The sequence below is a fragment of the Pseudorasbora parva genome, chromosome 14 (assembly GCF_024679245.1).
Source record: "Pseudorasbora parva isolate DD20220531a chromosome 14, ASM2467924v1, whole genome shotgun sequence".
Lineage (NCBI taxonomy): Eukaryota > Metazoa > Chordata > Actinopteri > Cypriniformes > Gobionidae > Pseudorasbora > Pseudorasbora parva.
Genome location: NC_090185.1, coordinates 11,629,338 through 11,651,452, shown reverse-complemented (window position 1 = coordinate 11,651,452; position 22,115 = coordinate 11,629,338). Strand labels below are relative to the sequence as shown.

General features: G+C 38.6%; 2 protein-coding genes across 2 annotated transcripts; both read left to right on the top strand.

The window, feature by feature from the left end:
* Nucleotides 1–3,700: 3,700 nt before the first annotated feature.
* Nucleotides 3,701–14,712, top strand: smarcd1 (SWI/SNF related, matrix associated, actin dependent regulator of chromatin, subfamily d, member 1). The gene is made up of 13 exons (XM_067415511.1): nucleotides 3,701–3,934; nucleotides 5,929–6,101; nucleotides 6,205–6,247; nucleotides 6,693–6,815; nucleotides 6,966–7,088; nucleotides 7,178–7,294; nucleotides 7,421–7,522; nucleotides 7,715–7,876; nucleotides 10,380–10,477; nucleotides 10,564–10,699; nucleotides 12,584–12,706; nucleotides 13,199–13,300; nucleotides 13,406–14,712. The coding sequence occupies exons 1-13, from the start codon at nucleotides 3,758–3,760 to the stop codon at nucleotides 13,457–13,459; spliced, it is 1,533 nt and encodes a 510-aa protein (XP_067271612.1). The 5' UTR covers nucleotides 3,701–3,757; the 3' UTR covers nucleotides 13,460–14,712.
* A 401-nt stretch (nucleotides 14,713–15,113) lies between these two features.
* Nucleotides 15,114–19,775, top strand: gpd1b (glycerol-3-phosphate dehydrogenase 1b). The gene is made up of 8 exons (XM_067415512.1): nucleotides 15,114–15,272; nucleotides 16,051–16,228; nucleotides 16,439–16,579; nucleotides 16,682–16,820; nucleotides 18,669–18,781; nucleotides 18,865–19,101; nucleotides 19,184–19,290; nucleotides 19,373–19,775. The coding sequence occupies exons 1-8, from the start codon at nucleotides 15,232–15,234 to the stop codon at nucleotides 19,467–19,469; spliced, it is 1,053 nt and encodes a 350-aa protein (XP_067271613.1). The 5' UTR covers nucleotides 15,114–15,231; the 3' UTR covers nucleotides 19,470–19,775.
* The last annotated feature ends 2,340 nt before the right edge of the window (nucleotides 19,776–22,115 follow it).

The window sequence follows — 22,115 nt, the reverse complement described above, 5'->3', positions numbered from 1 at the left end:
ATTTGCAACAAGATGATAAAACGAATAAGTCTTTAGTTTTGTTCACAGGCAGCAACATTATTTGTTTGTCCTACAACCAGAATACCTGAGCCCTGCATCATCCCTGACAAATATGTGTAAAGGATATAGTGAAGGTAGATAAGTTACTCACAGTTGAGTGAATTGAATTCAAACCTCAATGTGGTTTTCTCCTGGGAAAAAATAGCTCACTAATTCAATAAACAATAGATATAGGCCAGCATTAACTTCTTAAATTAAAAGTTTTTTTTTTTTTTTTTTTTTTTTGCTGTTGTTGTTTTTAGAAATGTAGGCTACTCGCGAATCTGGCGCTTGATCACATTGGCATATTGGCAGTTAATGCACAGTGCTATTACGAACATGAAAAAATCGATGTAACTCACAATATTGATCTCACATTGTACCTACATAACATGAGGGATATTTATTACTTCAGTAATGATATGTTACATACGTAATAATTCATTTAAATAGCCGATTCTGACAGCTAAAAGTGACGCTTACCTCTCCTCAGCTCAGTTAAGCCCGCGCGAAGCCGCCAACCAATGAAAGGGAGCGAACTGGGGGAAAATGTAATATAATTACATAAAATTGTTTATATTTGTTTATATGGCCCATTCTACAAAACTAGTGCAAACTGCTGTCCTACAACAACAAAAAAAGCCTTTTAAGTATTCAATCTTAGATGTTAACTAAGATCCTTCTATTATCTATTGAATCCCACAATATTTAAAATATCCTAATATATATATAGGCCTATGTGTGTGTGTGTGTGTGTGTGTGTGTGTGTGTGTGTGTGTGTGTGTGTGTGTGTGTGTGTGTGTGTGTGTGTGTGTGTGTGTGTGTGTGTTAAAAAATTATATAATGAATATGTGTACCGCATTATCAATATTGTTAAAATTATTGTAATTGTTATTGATTTACCTGTGAAAACTTTTTTTTTAAATAGCAAAACATATATTTACAAGGTAAATGTAAACAAAATTGTATTATTTATTATTGTTTTGGTAGTGACACATTTCCAAAATATAGGCTACTTAAAATATACAATATGAGAATTTGTGCAGAAATGTACATAACTTGGAAAGTATTGCCTACAATTTGCATACATACTGTGGATTTCAAGATGTTTCCAAATCTGACTTTGAACCAGTTCTGTAGCAAATGGCCCATAAAGTATTTTATTCACTTTCAATGTTATTTGCGCTTATCTCGGTATGTAAGATTTGCTGAATCAAACATATAAAATAAAGGGGGATTGTGGCTTTATCACTGTTTTATTAAAGTGCATTATGTGATTTATGGTCATTTTCAATACACAGAAAATATTAACCAGATTATATCAGCTGCTAGGAATCTCATATTTTTGTAATATGGCATGATATGCCTGGGCAATATTATGGACAATGTTATGAGTTTCATAAGCTCATCCACTTAAGTCACTGTTAGCAACCTTTCTTATATTTATCTTAAATCTTCTGACCTGTGTCCTGCTGTAGGTATAGAAGCAAAAATGAAACCGAATTGGAGCTGTAACCCAAAATATTTACCTTGATTTTGGTCAATCTTGACAAGAAAAGGACTGTTAAACAGCATATGTGAAGGTATATTTGAGGTCCATATTTGTGTTTGTTGATCAGAAGTGTGGGTGGCAAGCAGGCCACCGGTTATAGAGTATGTAAACGCTCTTACCATCCAAAGAAAACCTGCTAATGTTTTCTGATATCTTCTCTCAGAATATGATGTCTCAATAACAATAAAACATCAAAATAGAAGGGAGAATAAGCCTAATGAAGGTGCCCTTTGCAAAACTGAAACTGTGACCGAAATGTAAACCAGCTCTTTATTTTATAATGAAATGAAGCAGACATTCTGTTCCTGTTTTACTGCAGTGTGTGCTGCAACTAATTACACTAAATTAGCTTAAAGGGTTAGTTCACCCAAAAATGTAAATTCTGTCATTAATGACTCTCTCTCGTGTCGTTCCGCACCCGTAAGACCTCCGTTTATCTTCAGAACACAAATGAATATATTTCTGATGAAATCTGAGCGCTTTCTTAGCCAGACAGCAATTTAATTAACATTTTAATTCAAGGCCCAGAAAGGGAGTAAAAAATCGTTAAAATAGTGACTCCAGCAGTTCAACTTTAATGTTACAACACAATGATAATACTTTTTGTGCGCAAAACAACAAAAAAAAATAACGACTTAATTTAAACATTCCGTTCTAGTCTGTGTCGGTCTCCTATGGACTATTTTTTTTGGCTTTGGACTTTTAAAATGTTAATTAAATTGCTGTCTATGGAGACCATCTGCTGTCCTGTTAGCACAAAGCAAATAATTAACCCTTTCAAATGGATGAAAAACATGCACACTTTTAAAATGATATGAAAGATAGGCATTTTATAAATGTGATTTTGTTCCTGCAAAGGTCTTTTTTTTCCCCTGTAGTCTCCAATGAAAACATTTGACCAGGAATACATCACACCTCATACACATATATTTGCACAGCAAATTAAGGGATTGATTTTGGAGTGCGCTAATGGGAAAGAGTTTAATGATATCAGAGTGTTTGTGACCAATGATGTGTGACTTATGGACTCTGACACAGTCGACAGGAAGCTGCTCGGCCCTTTTAATCAACCTTAGTGAGTGCTTACTGCTTATTCAAACCACTTTGTGTGTATAAATCTGTGCATTAGGATGAAAGCCCAAATGAGAGAGAGAGAGAGAGAGAGAGAGAGAGAGAGAGAGAGAGAGAGAGAGAGAGAGAGAGAGAGAGAGAGAGAGAGAGAGAGAGAGAGAGAGAGAGAGAGAGAGAGAGAGAGAGAGAGAGAGAGAGAGAGAGAGAGAGAGAGAGAGAGAGAGAGAGAGAGAGAGAGAGAGATGCCCCATTGGTGGTGGTTGAGGAGATTCCCCCCTTCAATGTAAAGCGCTTTGAATGCCTAGAAAAGCGCTATATAAATTGAACGCATTATTATTATTATTATTATTATTATTATTATTATTATTATTATTATTATTATGCCTGACTTCCACCTGGATCTAATCTTATGATGTCCACTGCACTGGACAGAAGCCATTTTAACTATTCAGACTGTGATCATTCATGTCACCCCCATAGATAGTGACACTATATCTCTCTTTTGTTGTGTTTTTATTTATACCAACCTAAATTTAAAAGGCTGACAAATATGATGAAGCACCCAGTAATAAGAAAAATGTTTTTGCGGTTTGTTGTTAAGGTTTTGTTTTGATTTCAGAGTAGGTCTTCTCTGGGTGTTTGTCTCCCTCTTTTGGATGTAGTGTGAATTTATTCACAACCATTTGAGCCGAATACTCATTTTGCTACACTAACCATAGTTTAAACATCGTATTTGTAGTTTAAAAAATGGCTACTACAATTTTACCTAAAACCATGGTTAATTCTTTAACAAAACCACAAAAAGTCAACATTAATTACCTTTCCTCATTGATTACCACTATATCCATAAAATACAAAACGTTTATTACCAATGGATATAATCATAATATGAATACATTTCAATTTTATTTTCATCTTCTTTAATGGAAATATAGATTAGTTGACATTCTTTAGATGTCGTCAGTGCGAAGGCGGGATCTCTCCACATCTCGCGAGACTGCGTCACTGCTCATCGTTGCCGCTCTTCAACTCTCGCGATACTCGTTCACATCACACCGGTGGTGCTCATCCGTCTGTTTGCGGCTCGCGGAGAAGATGGCGGCGCGGAGTGGTTTTCAGCCTGCGACACCCGGAGGCGGCGGAGCCCCATTGGGACCCGGGCCGCCAGTAGCCGGTGCAGGACCCGGTATGGGTCCCGGTACGCCCGCAGGACGGATGGGACCCGGCGGCCCGCAGAACCATATGTATCGATCGCCGATGCCCGGATACCCGGTAAGGCGCGAGGAGAACAAAGAAGCAGCCTAACCTAAACGAAGGGGTTTTGTTTTAATGCTTGCGTGCAGGATTCGTGCGTTTATTCAATGCACAGAAAATTCTGAATGTTTTTAAATTAATTTAAATAGTTAAAGTCGGAATATCTTGGTATTATTGTGCGTGTGTGCAGCGGTGTTGTTGCTAAGGGCACTGCAAAGCATCAAACTTCATAGGCTAGTATGAAGCTTTAATAACGTTAAACCGGATAAGATTATTGTTGGGAGGTTTAGTTACATCGAATTTACAAAAAGGAAATTATTCAGCAGTTCGTTTTGATGATGTAAGACGAGTCTTAAATACTGAGGTTTGTGTGTTGGTGGGGCCTACAAGAACATCATCCTGATGGGTTTTCGGCATTGATGGACAGTGTTGATGTTGATATAACTAGCATTATATTTCATGCAGTGTGTTCGGAGACACCAGTGGAAATATCTGTTTTGTGTTTTTCCAGTTGAAGACATTTGTTTTCAATATACAAAAAGCGAGCAATTTGACGATAATAAGTTGGTCCCATAAATTAAAATGTTCATGATTTTTTTCACCCTCAAACCATCCTAGGTGTATTTGACTTTCTTCTTTCAGCCAAACCGAAGCAGATTTGTATGATTAAAATATCCTGGCTCTTGGACCCCATCTTTATAATGGGAGTGATTTTGAAGCTCAAAAAGTGCATCCATCAGTCATAAAAGTAATCCATGCAGCATCATTCACTTCTGAAAGCCTTTATGTCTTATGTTACATCCCTGGGTTCGTATGGATTACTTTCATAATGGATGGATGCAATTTTTTGAGCTTCAAAATATGTGGTAGCTAGGAGGATATTTATTTGGTTGTGTTTGGCTGAAAGAAGATCATATACACAGAGGTTGCCTTAAAGGGATAGTTCACTTTAAAATGAAATGTGTCGTCCTCTAATCACCCTCGAGTTGTTTCAAACCTGTATGAATTTCTTTCTTCAGCTGAACACAAGGGAAGATTTTTTTGAAGAATGTCAGTAACCAAACAGTTAACTGGAGCCATTGACTTCCAGAGTAGGAAAAAAAGTACTATGGAAGTCAGTGGCTCTAGTTAACTGTTTGGTTACTGAGATTCTTCCAAATATCGTCCCTTGTGTTCAGATGAAGAAAGAAATTCATACAGGTTTTAGACAGCTTGAGGGTTGAGTAAAGGATGACAGAAATGTCATTTTTGGGTGAACTATCCCTTTAAGGGTGAGTAATTTATGGGATAATTTTCATTTTTGGGTGAACTATCACTTTAAGCTTAAATGATCATCTGTAAAAGAGTATAATAGTTAGCGACACTTGTTTTACTAAGCAATGTTTGTCCTTTATTCTGATTTAAGCGTTCTAAAAGCTACTTGTAGGGACACTAAAATGCTATTGTGTTTATAAATGATAAACAATCACTAGTTTTTAATATGCAGAGAATTTTTGTTGGCTGCGTCTTATTTTCAAGGATGAATTGGGTTTTGTTGTGCTGTTTTTCTTGCCTGTCTACATCCTTCAGTAAAACCTTGAACGCATTTACTCTTTTATTTTGGAGAAATGCAAGTTGAAAAATATCACATTTTTCCCACAATGCATGTTTGTGCATTTTGCATTCTCCGTTTTTTTGAGATGAGATTCAAGGTTGTTTATTGATTCACTCAAAGGATGAAACACAGTGCAGACGAACATTTTAATCTGCGCTTGTCCTAAACTGGACTCGACAGACAGCTTGTGTACTTTTAAGTGCCCTTTTCTCAACATTAATAGACTCCAGTCTTACAACAAGAGGTGAAATGTCTGAGAGAAGAAATTAAAAAAACTACTGTTAATACAAAATGTTCACATGGCTGTTTTCCTTTATGTTACCCTAATACAAAATCAACTCGTTTAATATTCAAGTGAAATTTCATTGAAATAGTTGTCATCCATTCGGATAACTAACCTTCGTTCCTACCATTGCAGAGACCAGGAATGCCTCCAACAAATCGTATGACCCCTCAGGGACCTTCCATGGGCCCCCCTGGTTACGGGGCCAGTCCAGTGTCCCGCCCAGGCATGCCAGTCATGGATCCGTCCCGCAAGCGTCCGGCTCCAAATCAGATCCAGCAGGTCCAGCAACAGAATCGCAACCAACAGTAAGTGCACTTAAGACTTAACCTCAGGATTTTGTTAGCGGGTAACTGAAATCTTTTGAAGTGCTTAATTGGACTCTTGCTAATGGTGCTGTTTTCCTTTTAGTGCCAAGAAGAAGAAAATGGCAGATAAAATCCTACCTCAAAGAGTAAGTGGCCATGAAATCTGTTTTGTAACTCAACTAGATGTAAAATTAATGAATGATATTATGCCTGAAAAGGTTTTGGATTTTTTATCATATGTTAATTTAAAACATCTTGTATAATATGACTTGCTGTTTTGTTTTTTATTGTATTTATATGATATTTGTATTGTTGTAGTTTAATTTTTGCCATGAAAATAGCTTTGAATGCTCACATGGCATTAAATAAAATAATCTGAATCTGTAAAATTAATGGCAAAATGTGTGCAGTTCAAATAGTTGGCTTGCTTTTTTTCCCCATGTCTACTTTCCTACACATGCAAATAAGAAAAAAACCTTGCATCAGATTGCATTAAGAAATTGAGGCCAGAAACGGAATAATTAAAGATGCAGCCGACTGATGAAGTGTTTTTTTTAGATCATCCTGATTTTCTCATTGGCTTCGTTTTAGATCAGAGAACTTGTTCCTGAGTCTCAGGCGTACATGGACCTGCTGGCGTTTGAGAGGAAGCTCGACCAGACCATCATGCGCAAACGTCTCGATATTCAGGAAGCTCTCAAGAGACCCATCAAGGTACTCAAAGATTCTTTCCCAACATTGTTTTGGATGTCTTTCGGTCATTTGATGCCTTTAAAAGAACCAAAAAGTGCCTGTTCTTCCATCGTTCATGTGCTTGTACATTTGATCGAAAGGTGTCACACTATATCTGATTGTTTTGTGTAGCAAAAAAGAAAACTACGGATATTTATCTCCAACACCTTCAATCCTGCCAAACCGGATGCAGAGGATGGCGAGGGTACCGTTGCATCTTGGGAGCTGCGTGTGGAGGGGCGACTTCTTGAAGATGTAAGCGAGGCTTTCAAGTCAAACTCTTTATTGACACTGAAGAAGTACAAGGCGGCTATTTCTGAAAACATTTGTTTTCTCCTTCTCAGACTGCTGTGTCCAAGTATGAAGCCACCAAGCAGAAGAGGAAGTTTTCTTCTTTCTTCAAGTCTTTAGTGATTGAGTTGGATAAAGACTTATATGGACCTGACAATCATTTGGTGGAGGTGAGGAGAAAAGTGCATTTCTCAACTGTAGTATTTTAAAACTTTGTCCACTGATGTACTGTCCACCAGAATCTTTCGGTTGTCACTTTTGTGTCCATTTTTGAAGTGTCTTTGTCTTGATTTCAGTGGCACCGAACAGCCACGACTCAGGAGACCGATGGATTTCAGGTGAAGAGGCCAGGAGATGTTGGGGTCCGCTGTACTGTATTGCTCATGCTGGACTACCAGGTGATGACAAACGCGTACTGTGTGCATGTAGTATGCAAGCTTGCTATTCCAAAAATAACCCTTGTTGATCTTAAAAAACCACCAGCAGGTGGTGCCACTGCACATTGAGATGTCTTCACTGGATAATCTTTGAATTTTATTCAGCTGTATTTGAGTAAATGTGACTAATGGGACAAATCGATCTCTTTCTAGCCCCCTCAGTTTAAGTTGGACCCCAGGCTGGCCCGATTGTTGGGGATTCACACTCAGACTCGCCCTGTGATCATTCAGGCTCTGTGGCAGTACGTGAAGACCCACAAACTCCAGGACCCTCATGAACGAGAGTACATCAACTGCGACAAATACCTCCAGCAGGTAACAATGACTATGGAGTTTGTCTTTTGATGCTTTTAACCCTGTGATCATAGCTCATTAGATGACCGTGACCTCAGCTGAGTTGCTGAATGTAGTCTTATGGTAGAACTGACCATCTTGAGCCAATAGAAAACATTTTATGTTACATTTTAAGGTTAGTAATACATTTGAAATTGACTATAACATCGGTAAGGCCCTGAATTACTCAAGGCGAAGTTCTTTTATGTTCTTTCCAAAGTTGTATAACTAAGTCAAAAATGACACACATTTAATTTAGGTTCGAATTATATTTAATAAATAACCACACATTTAATTATTCTATTTAACCCCTTGTTGAAATTATACCCGTTCCTAACCTGAATAATTCCAGAGCAAGTCAGAATCAATCAAAGTGTAACAATTTACTAACAGTAAGGTAAATATATAATGCCATATACATAATCAATTCAAAGGTAATCTATACATAACATCAAATTCTCTGAGGTAAAAAATTAAATGTATACCTGACTTCTGAAAATTACATAATGCTGGGTTATCTTAAGATGTTCAGCATTACTGGCTGACCTGTTAACAGTATCGAGCCCTGAGATCTTTGCAAAATTCCCTTAAATACCAGACCAAGACAGAAACATTCAAATGGAAACTGTTTGAAAACACTTTTTCTCGGAGTCATTGTTCCTCGGTTAGACATTTCGGCATTTGCTAGTTTTTAGTCTTACAGGTAAGAAAGCACCTGAAAGCGTAATAATGTTGATCTGTTGGCATGTGCTCTAGTCAAGTCACTCTTATTGAGCACTTTATGCAATATATATATAGCTTTAAAGCAGCAGCTTTGCCGTATTAAACATGACAAACCGTAACCATGAACATCAGACCTTGAAATGAGCTAGACAAGATTTCCGCATCAAAGAATGCAGAGCCACAGATCACACCTACCTATTACATAATTGCCGTGAACCAATGGCAGTTTGACAGCGTTTACCAGTTTGTTTTGGCAAGCTGTTTCAAACTACTAAAAATAACTTTATGGCCTGATTTTCTTCAAAATCGAACCGATGACGCCAGTTCGTTCTTTGATTTCACTTTCGTATATCTAGGCCTGCAGACTGCCGTGCAACAAAATAGCAGCCCACACCAAGTAATTAAATAAAAATGCATGTTAATTTTGTATGACTTCAGGAAGTACTAGAAAAGCTAGTCATTTGGAGTGGAACTTGCAAACTTCTTTGTTCAATTCATGTTTGATTTGGAAAATGCTGCTTTAACCAGGGTGGTGCAATTGTCAGTGTTCTTCGTGGTAGAGCTTTGAAATACAATAGTTGACCGGTCTTCTCATTCTAGGTCTTTAAAGTTGTTTGAATTATCAAAATACTTTGCATTGAAATCTGATCACAAGTGGACAACGCTAAATACAGTTGTAAATGGGGTCGTAAACACTTTCGACCACTTACAGAGGTAGTCGAAAACACATTTGACCAGATTTATTTCGTTGTGTAAGCGAATGTGTTTGAACAGCCACAAAAGACCGTCTACTCTACGCCACTGACCCAGCGTGCTAGGGAAGATAATTAAACTTTGTTGGCAAAAAACCCAAATTTGGTTTGAAGACAAAAAACGTACTAAGCACCACCATGTTTTCTCACCATTCCTGATTTCTAATAGCCTAACAGGCCAGATCCACATCAAGATGTTTGGTCTGGAAACGAACCATAGACAGGGCTCAATCCGAGGGGCGGGATAAACGGTTGTCTTTCAAACTCCCTCTGCACGCGATAGGATAGCGCTACACCAACCAGAGCAACGAAGGTGAAACAGAGCTCGCTGACAGATTAAACATTCACCGTATCCGGTCGGCTAAACTACAAACACATCTTCCTTTTTAAGAATGACTTCAGCGCCGTTCTTTGTTCTTTTCTCAGAGAAAAGCTTAACTCCAAGTCTTCCAGAGTCGCGGTCAAAGCTGATTCGAAAGACCGCCGTTCGCCAGTTTCTGCGTTTACTAGAAGCACGCAAACGCAACTCGGCCGTCGTCATTATGGCCCCGCCCGCCGACTCTATACATGATGTGATTGGCCCGTCCAAATTGAGAGGAATACAGCTCAGAAGGGTATTTAGAGTTCCTAAACGACAATTGCGGGCAGATTAAATTTGCTGCCACTAGGGTGCGTCTAGACTTCTAGGCTAGATTTCTAACACACACTCATCGCATTTGGTGTGGCCGTGCAGCTCGCTATGTTTTTTCTGTTGTCTCCGAATGCTCTCCTATGTAATTTTCATGAGCCCATTCATCCATTAGATCAAAAGATCAGAGAGAGCCTATGTATTTATATAAAAACACGGTGTTAATGGGAAATTTGTGTCCCTTGTCTACTTGTGATCTGATTGACAAATGCATCTTCATACCCAGGTGAAACAGGGCCTATAAGACCAAATAATTATTGGTTATCCTTATTCTAGATCTTTGAAACAAAATAAATGTTGGTTCTCCTCTTTTCTTTTCTAGATTTTTGAAACCCAGAGGATGAAGTTCTCTGAGATTCCTCAGCGGCTGCATGCGCTACTGATGCCCCCTGAGCCAATCATCATCAACCATGTCATAAGGTAGCTGCAGGCAATGTCATGTTACTCAAAGTCATTGTTTCTTGCTTGTCTGTGATGTATTGTCTGAAAATCCATTTGTGTGTCAGTGTGGATCCCAACGACCAGAAGAAGACGGCATGCTACGATATAGATGTGGAGGTGGACGACACCCTGAAGACCCAGATGAATTCGTTCTTGCTGTCCACTGCCAGTCAGCAGGAGATCGCAGGCCTCGACAACAAGGTACGAAAGTTTCAAATGTGGCCGAAAGCCTCCAAAGTTGCGTCTTTGTTCGGGTTGAGTAAACAGTCCTCAAAGTGCTCTGCGCATCACCACAGGGGAGAACGCTTCTGATCTCGTTCACTCTGTTGCTTTGTGGCACTTCCTGTGCTTGCATATCAAAGTGACTCTTGGCAGCACGCAGGTCTGACTGTTTGTGAGTTGTTTTGCTGTGGATAAAAGGCAGGGAATGGTCCAGGAAAAAGAGTCTTGTTTTCCATCAGCTTTTGCTCATGTTTAATTTTTATTCCTCTCTGTTTGCTAAGAGTCTTTAGTAGTCTAGTAGCCACTTCAGGGATAGCAACCGGACTCGCCGTGGTTACATTGTTGCCACGGTTACTTGCTTGCTTGATGTGATCCATGATTTTCAGCTGAAAAGATTTTGAATTGGTTTAAACGGTAAGATAAACTAGCTGTGAGTGAAAGTTCACTTCCTTTCATTTCCTCTTTAAGATTCTACGCAGGAGTGCACAATTTTTTAGTGTGGTTCTCATGAGAGCACCTGGAGATTCGGTTTGGTGCTCACACTACACACAGTTGAACATTAAATATAACAAAAAAAGAAAATAATTAAAGTTTAAAGTTAAATAATTTTTAAAGTTTATTTAAAAATAAATGAAGTGTGGTTATACTTTTTTTGGGGGGGGGGGAATGAAATAAAAATAAAATTATGTTAAAATACAATGATGATAAATTATCTTTTTAATTTATTAAATTTATATATTTTCAAACCTAAAATCAGCTCTTTTTTTGGCAGGTTGCATAAGCACTGGTATCACTCATTCGGTTCCAATTGAAATATTATATTGTAGTTAGTCGATCTAGAACAGTGATTGTGCACTAACGACGATCGACAATTACGGTACAAAAATGAGCAGTCTGAAGTTATTTACACAGTAATTGTTTGGTTTTTTGGTCACACCTGTGCACCAGTTATGTCCACCCCTGTTTATATGGCCCAACATTCATGTAAAAACTCATTTATCATGCAGATTTAGGGATGAAGTATGTTTAAAGGTGATTTTCTGTTTTCAAATATTTTAATACATTTGGACTTGTTTAAAGGTGCAGTGTGTAAATGTTAGCTGCGAGATTGTGAATTGCAATCACCCACCGCTTACCCCTCACTTTCGAAGCTCATAGAGAAGCTGCGGTGGCTGACACAGGACAAATTTTGTTGTCGAAGAGAGCAAAGAGTGACTAGCGCTCTGTAGAGCAGTTTGTCCATTTGGGTAGAAACATGACTGCACAAAATGGGGATTTCATTGAAAGGGTCCCTGTGGTGTATAGAAATAAAAATGGCTCGTTCTGAGGTAATAAAACATAACAGTGCATTATGTAAGGTGTTTATACTCCACTGGAAGCATAGTTATGTATGTTATATTGCATTTCTCTCAAATAGAGCCTAATAAATACTACACACTACACCTTTAAAAAATACATTTCGCCACACATTTTTGTGCTATGAAGAATTAGCATCAAAAGCTTAAGCAGTATTGATTTGGCTCTATAGTGCTGTGAACTTTCACTCGCATACATTTGACCTTTTTTTTTTTTTGTTCCCCTTTGACCTAGTTGGCTCACTAGTCAGTTTGCAACAGTCTTAAATTTCTGTTCTCCACGGTCAGTGGTTGAACTTTGTGTTTTGTTGCAGTTTGTGCTGATGAAAGATCAGACTATAATAAAACCTCAATACATCAGGCAAGATTGAGTGTGATTGCTCTTATATTGCAGTTCAATAACGAAGTTCATACTTAACTGCACATTCAAAGCAGTGAAGCAGAACTAACTGTTGTGTAATTAAAATGTTAAATATGGTCCCTCACACGTGTTTGCTTGTTCCCTCAGATCCACGAGACCATTGAAACTATTAACCAGCTGAAGACTCAAAGGGAGTTCATGTTGAGCTTCGCACGAGACCCGCAGGGCTTCATCAATGACTGGCTCCAGTCGCAGTGCAGAGACTTGAAGGTGAGTCCAAATACTGACAGGACGTGTTCTTCATATTACCAATCTTTTTTGGTCCTGGTAGCATCATAATACCATGATTTTGTGGACACGTGAAGTTGGAAGGTCCATTTTATAAGTGCATGCAGTAAATTTGCTAGTCGGAAGAGGTTGTTTAACCTTCGCCCGGAGCTGTAGTCTTTCTCCATCTGTATGTTTGCTCAGCTTGGACTGACTGGATTTGTAATGACTTTGGGGGTTGGGAGAGTGTTTCAGAGTAAATTGTATGGAATGCTGAATTTCTAAATAGCTAGGGAAAAAAATAAAGCTTGCATCTGTTTGCTCAAGTGCAATTTATCAGTCTAAATATGTACCATCTGTTAAAAAGCAGTTGCACGTAATTCCTTGGGATTGAATATTGCGACAAGTTTCTGAAAGTGTTTCCCCAAACAAAAGCCATTAATCAGTATCCGTTGCATCTTATTCTGCTGATGTCTGAATTCGGTGTCATTGCAGACGATGACGGATGTGGTAGGAAACCCGGAGGAGGAGAGGAGAGCTGAATTCTACTACCAGCCTTGGGCTCAGGAGGCTGTGTGCCGTTATTTCTATTCAAAGGTGACGCTTTACACTTTGCAGTTATCTTATTTAGCCACTGTTTAAAATCGCAAAGGTTGTCATGCTCCTTTTTTACTGACATTTTTCACAATCTCGTTCTCTCAGGTTCAGCAAAGGAGACAGGAGCTGGAACAGGCTCTTGGCATTCGAAACACATAAGCCAGCTTGCGGATGTTACGACACAGGACCGGAGGGGTTTCTGGGTAGCGCATTTCCTGCTGCTGTGTACTGCAGACGCTGATCACTACAGTTATATTACAGTTTATCTTGTGCTGTCCTGCTGTAGCTGCCCAGAAATGACCCCTCACACAGAAATGACCTTATTTTTTTGTTGTGACTCTGCCAGACTAACACCCCCTTGAAATTCTGCTGTCATCCTTGTTTTTACCTGATACACGTTTCCCATGCAACTGGACATTTTGAAGTTATTTTGAAATGCTGTCATTTTGGAAAATTGTTTTCTGACCAAACTGACAGACTTTGTTGGATATTTTTTCTAATGTATCTGAATTCCAAACAGAAGTCATATGAATGCTCTTAGACAAGCCAATGTTTGAGCCTATTTGCCGCTGTCTTTATTAAGCAAATCAACAAGTTACTTTTTGGAGGGGTCGTTTGTTATTTTCAAAATTATCGATATTGTCTTTGATTATTTTAATGTTCTCATAATATGAACTTTATGAAGATCTAGTCTAGTTAAGCATAGATGACGGATTATTATGTAGTTTAGTACCTCAGCTTTGTGAATAGCTCGGAGGAAGTTCCTTGAACAAGTCTGCTGGCGTTAAAGTCGAGTGCTCACTGATTAACGCTTTCTGCGGTAAATAAGACTTTTTCAGAACTCATCTGTCTAATAGTCGTTTTAGATCCACAAGATTAGATGTACTGCTGATTGACCTGTTTGATTATAGACCTTTCGGTCACAAACTTCGTCCTGGACTGTAAAGTACTTTCACTCCAACCTCTCTGTGATATGTATTAATATATTTGGAGAATTGCCTTTTACGGTTTATTGGTTCATTTGATTATTTATCATTATAGTCGACTTGTCAGTCTGAAAGAACAAGATGGAAATATCTGCCAATGCAAGTACTAACTGGCCATGGCTAGCCACAAAACATGTCTAGGAAAACTGTCAAGTGTTTTAATATTTCATAGATGCGCTGCATATAGTCCAATGGTTCTTCAACTCAAGTAATTCAAAGCGTTTAGAAGTCAAGTGCTAAAGACTTTAACATTATTGGTAGTTTTAATTTTTAACGATATTTTGTTGTTTTCCTAAAGTCATGCATTTGCTTTGGTTTTATATCTTTACAATCTTGTTTTTCATTATTTTCTTTAATGGACCAAATGTTGTATTTCTCTATTAGCCATGTGTTATAATAAAGTTTATCTTGTATTGATGCTCACAATTCGCTGCCCTTTCAATCTTTTTCGTGAGGTGGTGAATAGAACTGCTTGCGATTTGATCAATATACGACTCCGCTGAGGCATCTTTTAGCGACCCTAAGACACAACTTTCTGAAATATTTCACCACGAACACAGAAAATACAGAAGTTATAATGATATGCCTACTTACGTCTCGTCGAACTGTTTCCCTCAGGAGTGTATTAATCGATCGTTTTGATATTGCTAAAATATTTACAAACGCTTCTTGTGTAATGGATAATTAGCTTAACCCTCCAAGTCTTAGCCGGGTTAAATCTGCGTAATTCGTAACCTACAAGAATGATTTCTAATAATAATAAATCATCGAATCATTTGGTCAGTCTGCATGAGAGGAAATGAGCCAATGCGCTTTGAGGGGAGTGAGGCGCGTTCACGGGCTATTTAAAATCGCGCCCACAGTGACAGGATTCGCTCCGGTCCGTCAGCGGCTCTCGAACACACCGAAGTCCTTCAGCCAGTCCAGCCGGGACAGACGCGCAGCATGGCGGCCAAGAAAGTCTGCATTATCGGCTCTGGCAACTGGTGCGTGACATTTACACTGCGTGCTTGTTTTACACTGTTTTTTGCTGATTCATGTTTTATAGTAATAATGGTGGTGTTTTGGCTGAAGTATATTTGTAAGCAGCCTGTTTTAAGGCACATATCTATTTTAGGAAGTTGATTAAATACGTAGGCTATATCTTGCACGGCTTCCCTGCGGATATCAGGTGTAAAATATACTTAAACTCACTATAATAGGCTAATAATATTCTATAAGTTATGTTGGACATTATTTATAATGCATTACATTTATTGTTTAAAGTCCAAATGTGCATTGTTTGGCTTAGCTGAAGTTGCTGAGGTAATATTTGCTGAGTAACGATTGACCCAGGTGTTCAGTGATCCTTAAGCTAAAAGAAAAGGCTGCAGTTTTTCTCTCCCTTTTTCCTGACCCATAAACTTCAGCCTGTTGGCTTTGCAGAGAAGAAAAGCTGTAAGAAGATATATTCACTGGATTATTATTATCCATAATTAGTATCTTAATTGCATGGTTTCATGCTTCCAGTGTTTTTTATATATTTTTTTTATTGCAGACACAATTTTAAATGTTTGAATACCATAGAATTATTATAATAGTAGTTCCCAAAACCAGTGGTTAAAAAAAATAAAAATAAATCCCAGTTCCAAGTCAATAGCCATTCTGTAGTTCAGAATATGTGTCACAGTAATTCTTCTGTTAATTAAGCCCTCAGTGCAGCTGTCATTACTAATCCAGTGGCAGTATTGAGCACTTTTAAGCAAAGGTCTGTAATTTCCTCAGGGGTTCTGCCATTGCCAAGATAGTGGGTGCCAATGCAGCAAAATACAACACGTTTGACAGCACAGTGAACATGTGGGTGTTTGAGGAGATGATCAACGGACGCAAACTTACCGAAATCATCAACACCGAACACGAGAACGTCAAATACCTGCCCGGACACAAGTTGCCGCCCAATGTGGTGAGAACGTGAAGCATCTCCATTGACATTGAACTCGTTTTCCATTATTTCCATTGGATAATTTAGTACTTTACTGGAAATTTGGTAATTAAATAGTGACATTATATGTAAAGTAGCATATCTTTGCTAAGCAAACTTGAAACTAATGGAAAAGAGCTTAAAAGTAGTCTTTGATGAAGAACCCGGTGATAAATGGCTGTTTTTCTTTAGGTGGGGGTCCCAGAGCTGTTGGACGCAGTTAAAGGCGCTGATATCCTCATCTTTGTCATCCCACACCAGTTTGTGTCCAGAGTCTGTGACACCATCAAGGGTCACATCAAGACAGATGCTGTAGGAATGTCCCTCATTAAGGTAAGTTGTCTTATTTTTTGCATATGCATTTCTTACTCCATTAAATTTTACATTTGTATGTAGACCTGCAGCGCTGCTATATCACTGTGTGTGTTTCGTAAGGGTGTGGATGAGGGTCCTGACGGACTGAAACTGATCTCTGATGTCATTAGGGAAAAACTAGGCATCACCATGACTGTGCTGATGGGAGCCAATCTGGCCAATGAGGTTGCTGATGAGAAATTCTGTGAAACTACTATCGGCAAGTACATAAAAATGGGAATATTACCTGTAGCTGTTATGCTGTTAATATTTGTAATCTTTTTTTAAATATTCATTTATTGTTTGTGTTCCTCTGAGAAAAGTTGTGTTCTCTGGCCTAATGTTTGCGTTCCCCTGAGAAACGTTGTGCTCTCTCGCCAAATGTTTGCGTTCTCCTGAGAAACTTTGGGTTCTCTCGCCTAATGTTTCTCCTGAGAAACGTTGGGTTCTCTCGGCTAATGTTTTCGTTCCACTGAGAAGCTTTGCGCTCTCTCGCCTAATGTTTGCGTTCCCCTGAGAAATGTTGCGCTCTCTCGCCAAATGTTTGCGTTCCCCTGAGAAACTTTGGGTTCTCTCGGCTAATGTTTGCGTTCCCCTGAGAAACTTTGCGCTCTCTCGGCTAATGTTTTCGTTCCCCTGAGAAACTTTGCGCTCTCTCGCCTAATGTTTGCGTTCTCCTGAGAAACTTTGCGTTCTCTCGCCTAATGTTTGCGTTCCCCTGAGTAACTTTGGGTTCTCTCGCCTAATGTTTTAGTTCCTCTGAAAAACGCTGCGCTCTCTTACCTAATGTTTGCGTTCTCCTGAGAAACTTTGCACTGTCTCGCCTAATGTTTGCGTTCCCCTGAGAAATTCTGGATTCTCTCGCCTAATGTTTGCGTTCCCCTGAAAAACGTTGCACTCTCTCGCCAAATGTTTGCGTTCTCCTGAGAAACGTTGGGTTCTCTCGCCAAATGTTTGCGTTCTCCTGAGAAACTTTGGGTTCTTTTGGCTAATGTTTTAGTTCCCCTGAGAAACTTTGCGCTCTCTTGCCTAATGTTTGCGTTCACCTGAGAAATTTTGGGTTCTCTCGCCTAATGTTTTAGTTCCCCTGAGAAACTTTGCGCTCTCTCGCCCAATGTTTTCGTTCCCCTGAGAAACTTTGCGCTCTCTCGCCCAATGTTTTCGTTCCCCTGAGAAACTTTGCGCTCTCTCGCCCAATGTTTTCGTTCCCCTGAGAAACTTTGCGCTCTCTCGCCTAATGTTTTCGTTCCCCTGAGAAACTTTGCGCTCTCTCGCATAATGTTTGCGTTTCCCTGAGAAACTTTGCGCTCTCTCGCCTAATGTTTTCGTTCCCCTGAGAAACTTTGCGCTCTCTCGCATAATGTTTGCGTTCCCCTGAGAAACTTTGCGCTCTCTCGCCTAATGTTTGCGTTCCCCTGAGAAACTTTGCGCTCTCTCGCCTAATGTTTGCGTTCCCCTGAGAAACTTTGCGCTTTCTCGCCTAATGTTTGCGTTTCCCTGAGAAACTTTGCGCTTTCTCGCCTAATGTTTGCGTTCCCCTGAGAAACTTTGCGCTTTCTCGCCTAATGTTTGCGTTCATCTGAGAAACTTTGCGCTTTCTCGCCTAATGTTTGCGTTCCCCTGAGAAACTTTGCGCTCTCTCGCCTAATGTTTGCGTTCCCCTGAGAAACTTTGCGCTCTCTCGCCTAATGTTTGCGTTCCCCTGAGAAACTTTGCGCTTTCTCGCCTAATGTTTGCGTTCCCCTGAGAAACTTTGCGCTTTCTCGCCTAATGTTTGCGTTCCCCTGAGAAACTTTGCGCTTTCTCGCCTAATGTTTGCGTTCCCCTGAGAAACTTTGCGCTCTCTCACCTAATGTTTGCGTTCATCTGAGAAACTTTGCGCTGTCTCGCCTAATGTTTGCATTCCCCTGAGAAACTTTGCGCTCTCTCGCCTAATGTTTGGATCTGATAAACTGATTTAAAATGATAGAGAAGGACAATGTGCTTAAATATTGCACTATAACTGTAGATAAATGTGATCTGCCAAGTATATTTCTTCAAATAAATATAATAAAAATCTTGTTTTCAGGGTGTAAAAGCAAAGCTCACGGGCCGCTGCTGAAGGAACTGATGCAAACTCAAAACTTCCGTGTGACGGTGGTTGAGGAGGCGGATGTTGTGGAGATCTGTGGGGCTTTGAAGGTAAACAATCATCCATTCTTTCTACCAAAGTTCCTGAAGCATTTAGTTGGGTAAGAGTTGAGAAATTAATGCGTATATTGTAGAATATTGTCGCGGTGGGTGCTGGTTTCTGTGACGGTCTGGACTTCGGTGACAACACCAAGGCCGCCGTGATCCGCCTGGGTTTAATGGAGATGATCGCCTTCGCTCGGTTATTCTGCACAGCCAGTCCGGTTTCTCCCGCCACGTTTCTGGAGAGCTGCGGCGTCGCCGACCTCATCACCACATGCTACGGAGGACGCAACCGCAAAATCGGAGAAGCGTTCGCTAGAACGGGGAAAGTGAGTTTCTTGTCAGTGTTCAATGTTGATTTATTTTCTTTCACTGTTCATGTGCTTCAAAGAAATTTCTGTTCTTTGTCAGTCTATCGAGGAGCTTGAGAAGGAAATGCTGAATGGCCAGAAACTTCAAGGTCCGGCGACTGCAGCGGAAGTTCATCAGATCCTCAAACACAAAAAGCTGGTGGAAAAGTAAATATCCTTTTTTTTTTTTTACAGAATAGAAAGCATTTTTGTCTCTCTTTGATTGATGATTTTCTCTGTTTGTTTCCAGATTTCCTCTGTTTAATGCAGTTTATCAGATCTGTTTCCAGAGTCATCCGGTCAAAGAGTTCATCACCTGCCTACAGAATCATCCAGAACACATGTAAATATTGATTATAGACATTATGGCTGTTTTAGTTGTTTTTTTTCATTAACACCATAAGAGTGTCTAAATGTTGTAAATTATCAGTGCATAATGTTTTATTTTAGGTAAAAAGCATTGTAAAGGAAGTTTGCTCTCCTACGCTCTCCTCAAAAAGTATTTTTTAACATATCCTATTCTGTAATGTTGCAGCCAATAATGAGAAAGTGCCTTAAAGCTGAGCCCTCAAAAATGTATTTTCTGAAAAACACAAAGAATTTCATGTAGTTTGTGTTCATGTAAGAAGTGCCATAAAAGCATATTTCATTCACACTTTGTGTCTTGCATCTGTGAACAAGGTAGAAGTGATTTGTGAGTTTGCCATGAGAAATGACTGAGGATGAAGCTAACATCTAGTGTGTCTCTGTACATTGATATCACTCTCTAACGCGCCGTCTGGAATGTAACCTTTACTTTCTAAACTCTCTCTGGTGCATGTTCACCTTTAACATTTTAGGGCTTCAACCTTTGGCCTTTTCTTGAGAGCAAGCCACTCCTTACAGAAACGCAGAATGAAGTATTTCAATGTCTGATGTTTGCAAACTGGATCTAAACTGCACTGCAGAACAGATCTTAAACTGTACATATGAACGAAAATTGTTATGTGTGATTGGATTGTTTTGATTCGTTATCTGGTCCATTTTTAAAACAGCCTTTTTATATTCCAGATGTGTGAACTCCGTTTTGTGTCTTAGTTTTGGAAATGTGTCTTATTTTTGGGAATGTGTCTTATTTTTTTTATTTATTAGTGGTTCCTCTGTGAGAAAGGCAGAATCTATTTATAGCTCATTGGTAAATGTAGCACTATTTTTGGAAAAGGGATTTTTTTGCTTTGGACACTAGAGAGCGATAAAGTGCTACATTTGCTGAAATGTATGCATGCACTTACACTGCAAAGGTAGCACAGAAGCACTTCTAAAGTGGCATTTAATGTGCTCAGTGCGAGAGTTTGCATATACTCTATGAACCCATCACTGGCCCTATAGAGTCTTATTTTTCACATTTAAACCGCATATTGTCCCTGGTGAAAAAAAAGTATACTTTGTTGTATTTCAAATATATTATATTTCAACAATAGGCCTTTACTGCAAATGTACAAATAAAATATTGTACACTCTTTAAATGTATAAAAAGTGTATTAGCATCATATTTTCACAGTACAACTTTTAACACACTTTAAAATAATTCTATTTTGGCATATTTTCTACGATATTTTTAATCAAAATATAATACAAATTAAAGATAAAAACAATTAATAGTTTTTAAATTATACTTATTTCAACATTACTTTAACATTTTTCACTTAATTTCTTTATGGCGTATTAGCTACTTTCAGAATCATACACACAAATCTATATAGCCTGCTAAACCAACAGCGTAATGAAAATACAGATAATTCTCTCTCTCTCTCTCTCTCTCTCTCTCTCTCTCTCTCTCTCTCTCTCTCTCTCTCTCTCTCTCTCTCTCTCTCTCTCTCTCTCTCTCTCTCTCTCTCTCTCTCTCTCTCTCTCTCTCTCTCTCTCTCTCTCTCTCTCTCGTTTGTCTGGTGAAATGAATGGCTGCTGTTCTCTGCTTTTCAACAAATAATTTGAAAATATTTTTTCCTGTCCGAAAATATAGTTGCAACATTGAAGGGTCCGGTCATTGGGGTGCGTCACAATCCGCTCCCTAGTTCAGTAGTCAGGGCTCTGACTGCAGGGAGCGAGTTTCTACCTCCCTCGTCAACGTCACGGAGTGGAACGCACTTCAAAATCTCCCGAGGGGAAAGTGCTTTGGGAAGTTCGCACAAAACTTTGGCGTTTGCAGACAGGCTACTGCATTGTTTATGGAATGTTCAGTACTGAGCGGAAAAGAGTACGAATAGCTGCTCCACTCCGCTCACTTACTCTGGTCTAAAGTAGGTTTTTTTTTTTTTTTTTTTTTTACTGCGGCGGTCAAGCCAGCCGTACTTCGAAAATACACGGTCAAGCGAGCCGTCTTTTTTTTAAGTACGCACGTGTAATCGTGCTCTTACGGTATGGGTGCGGGAAGCGGTCAAAATGGATTTAAAGACTCTGTAATAAAGATGTTTAATTTATACTTTTGCATTTGTCCCTAAAAAGAGTAAGACCATAAACAACATTAATGTTTTCAATAAACATGACTTATTTTAATGTTTGCATATGCAATACATTAATTATTATACATAATTTATACATTTTTTATTTCATTATTATACATAATTTATTCTTTTTTTATTGTTTTTACTTTTTATTTTAATTTATAGTTATGTATAATATAATTAGCCTATGATGCATAATTTATTACTATTAATTTTACTACTTTTTGATTGTAATGTTGGCATATGCTATACAGCAATTATTATACATTTATTAATATATATATATATATATATATATATATATATATATATATATATATATATATATATATATATATATATATATATATATATATATATATATATATATATATACCCATTATTTATTAATTTCAAGTAATGTTATTTGTGTTAATATTATACATTAATGTGACTTTTTATATTTTATTTTAATGTTTGTATATGCTAGCCTATACATGAATTATTATTCATAATTTATTGATTTTAATT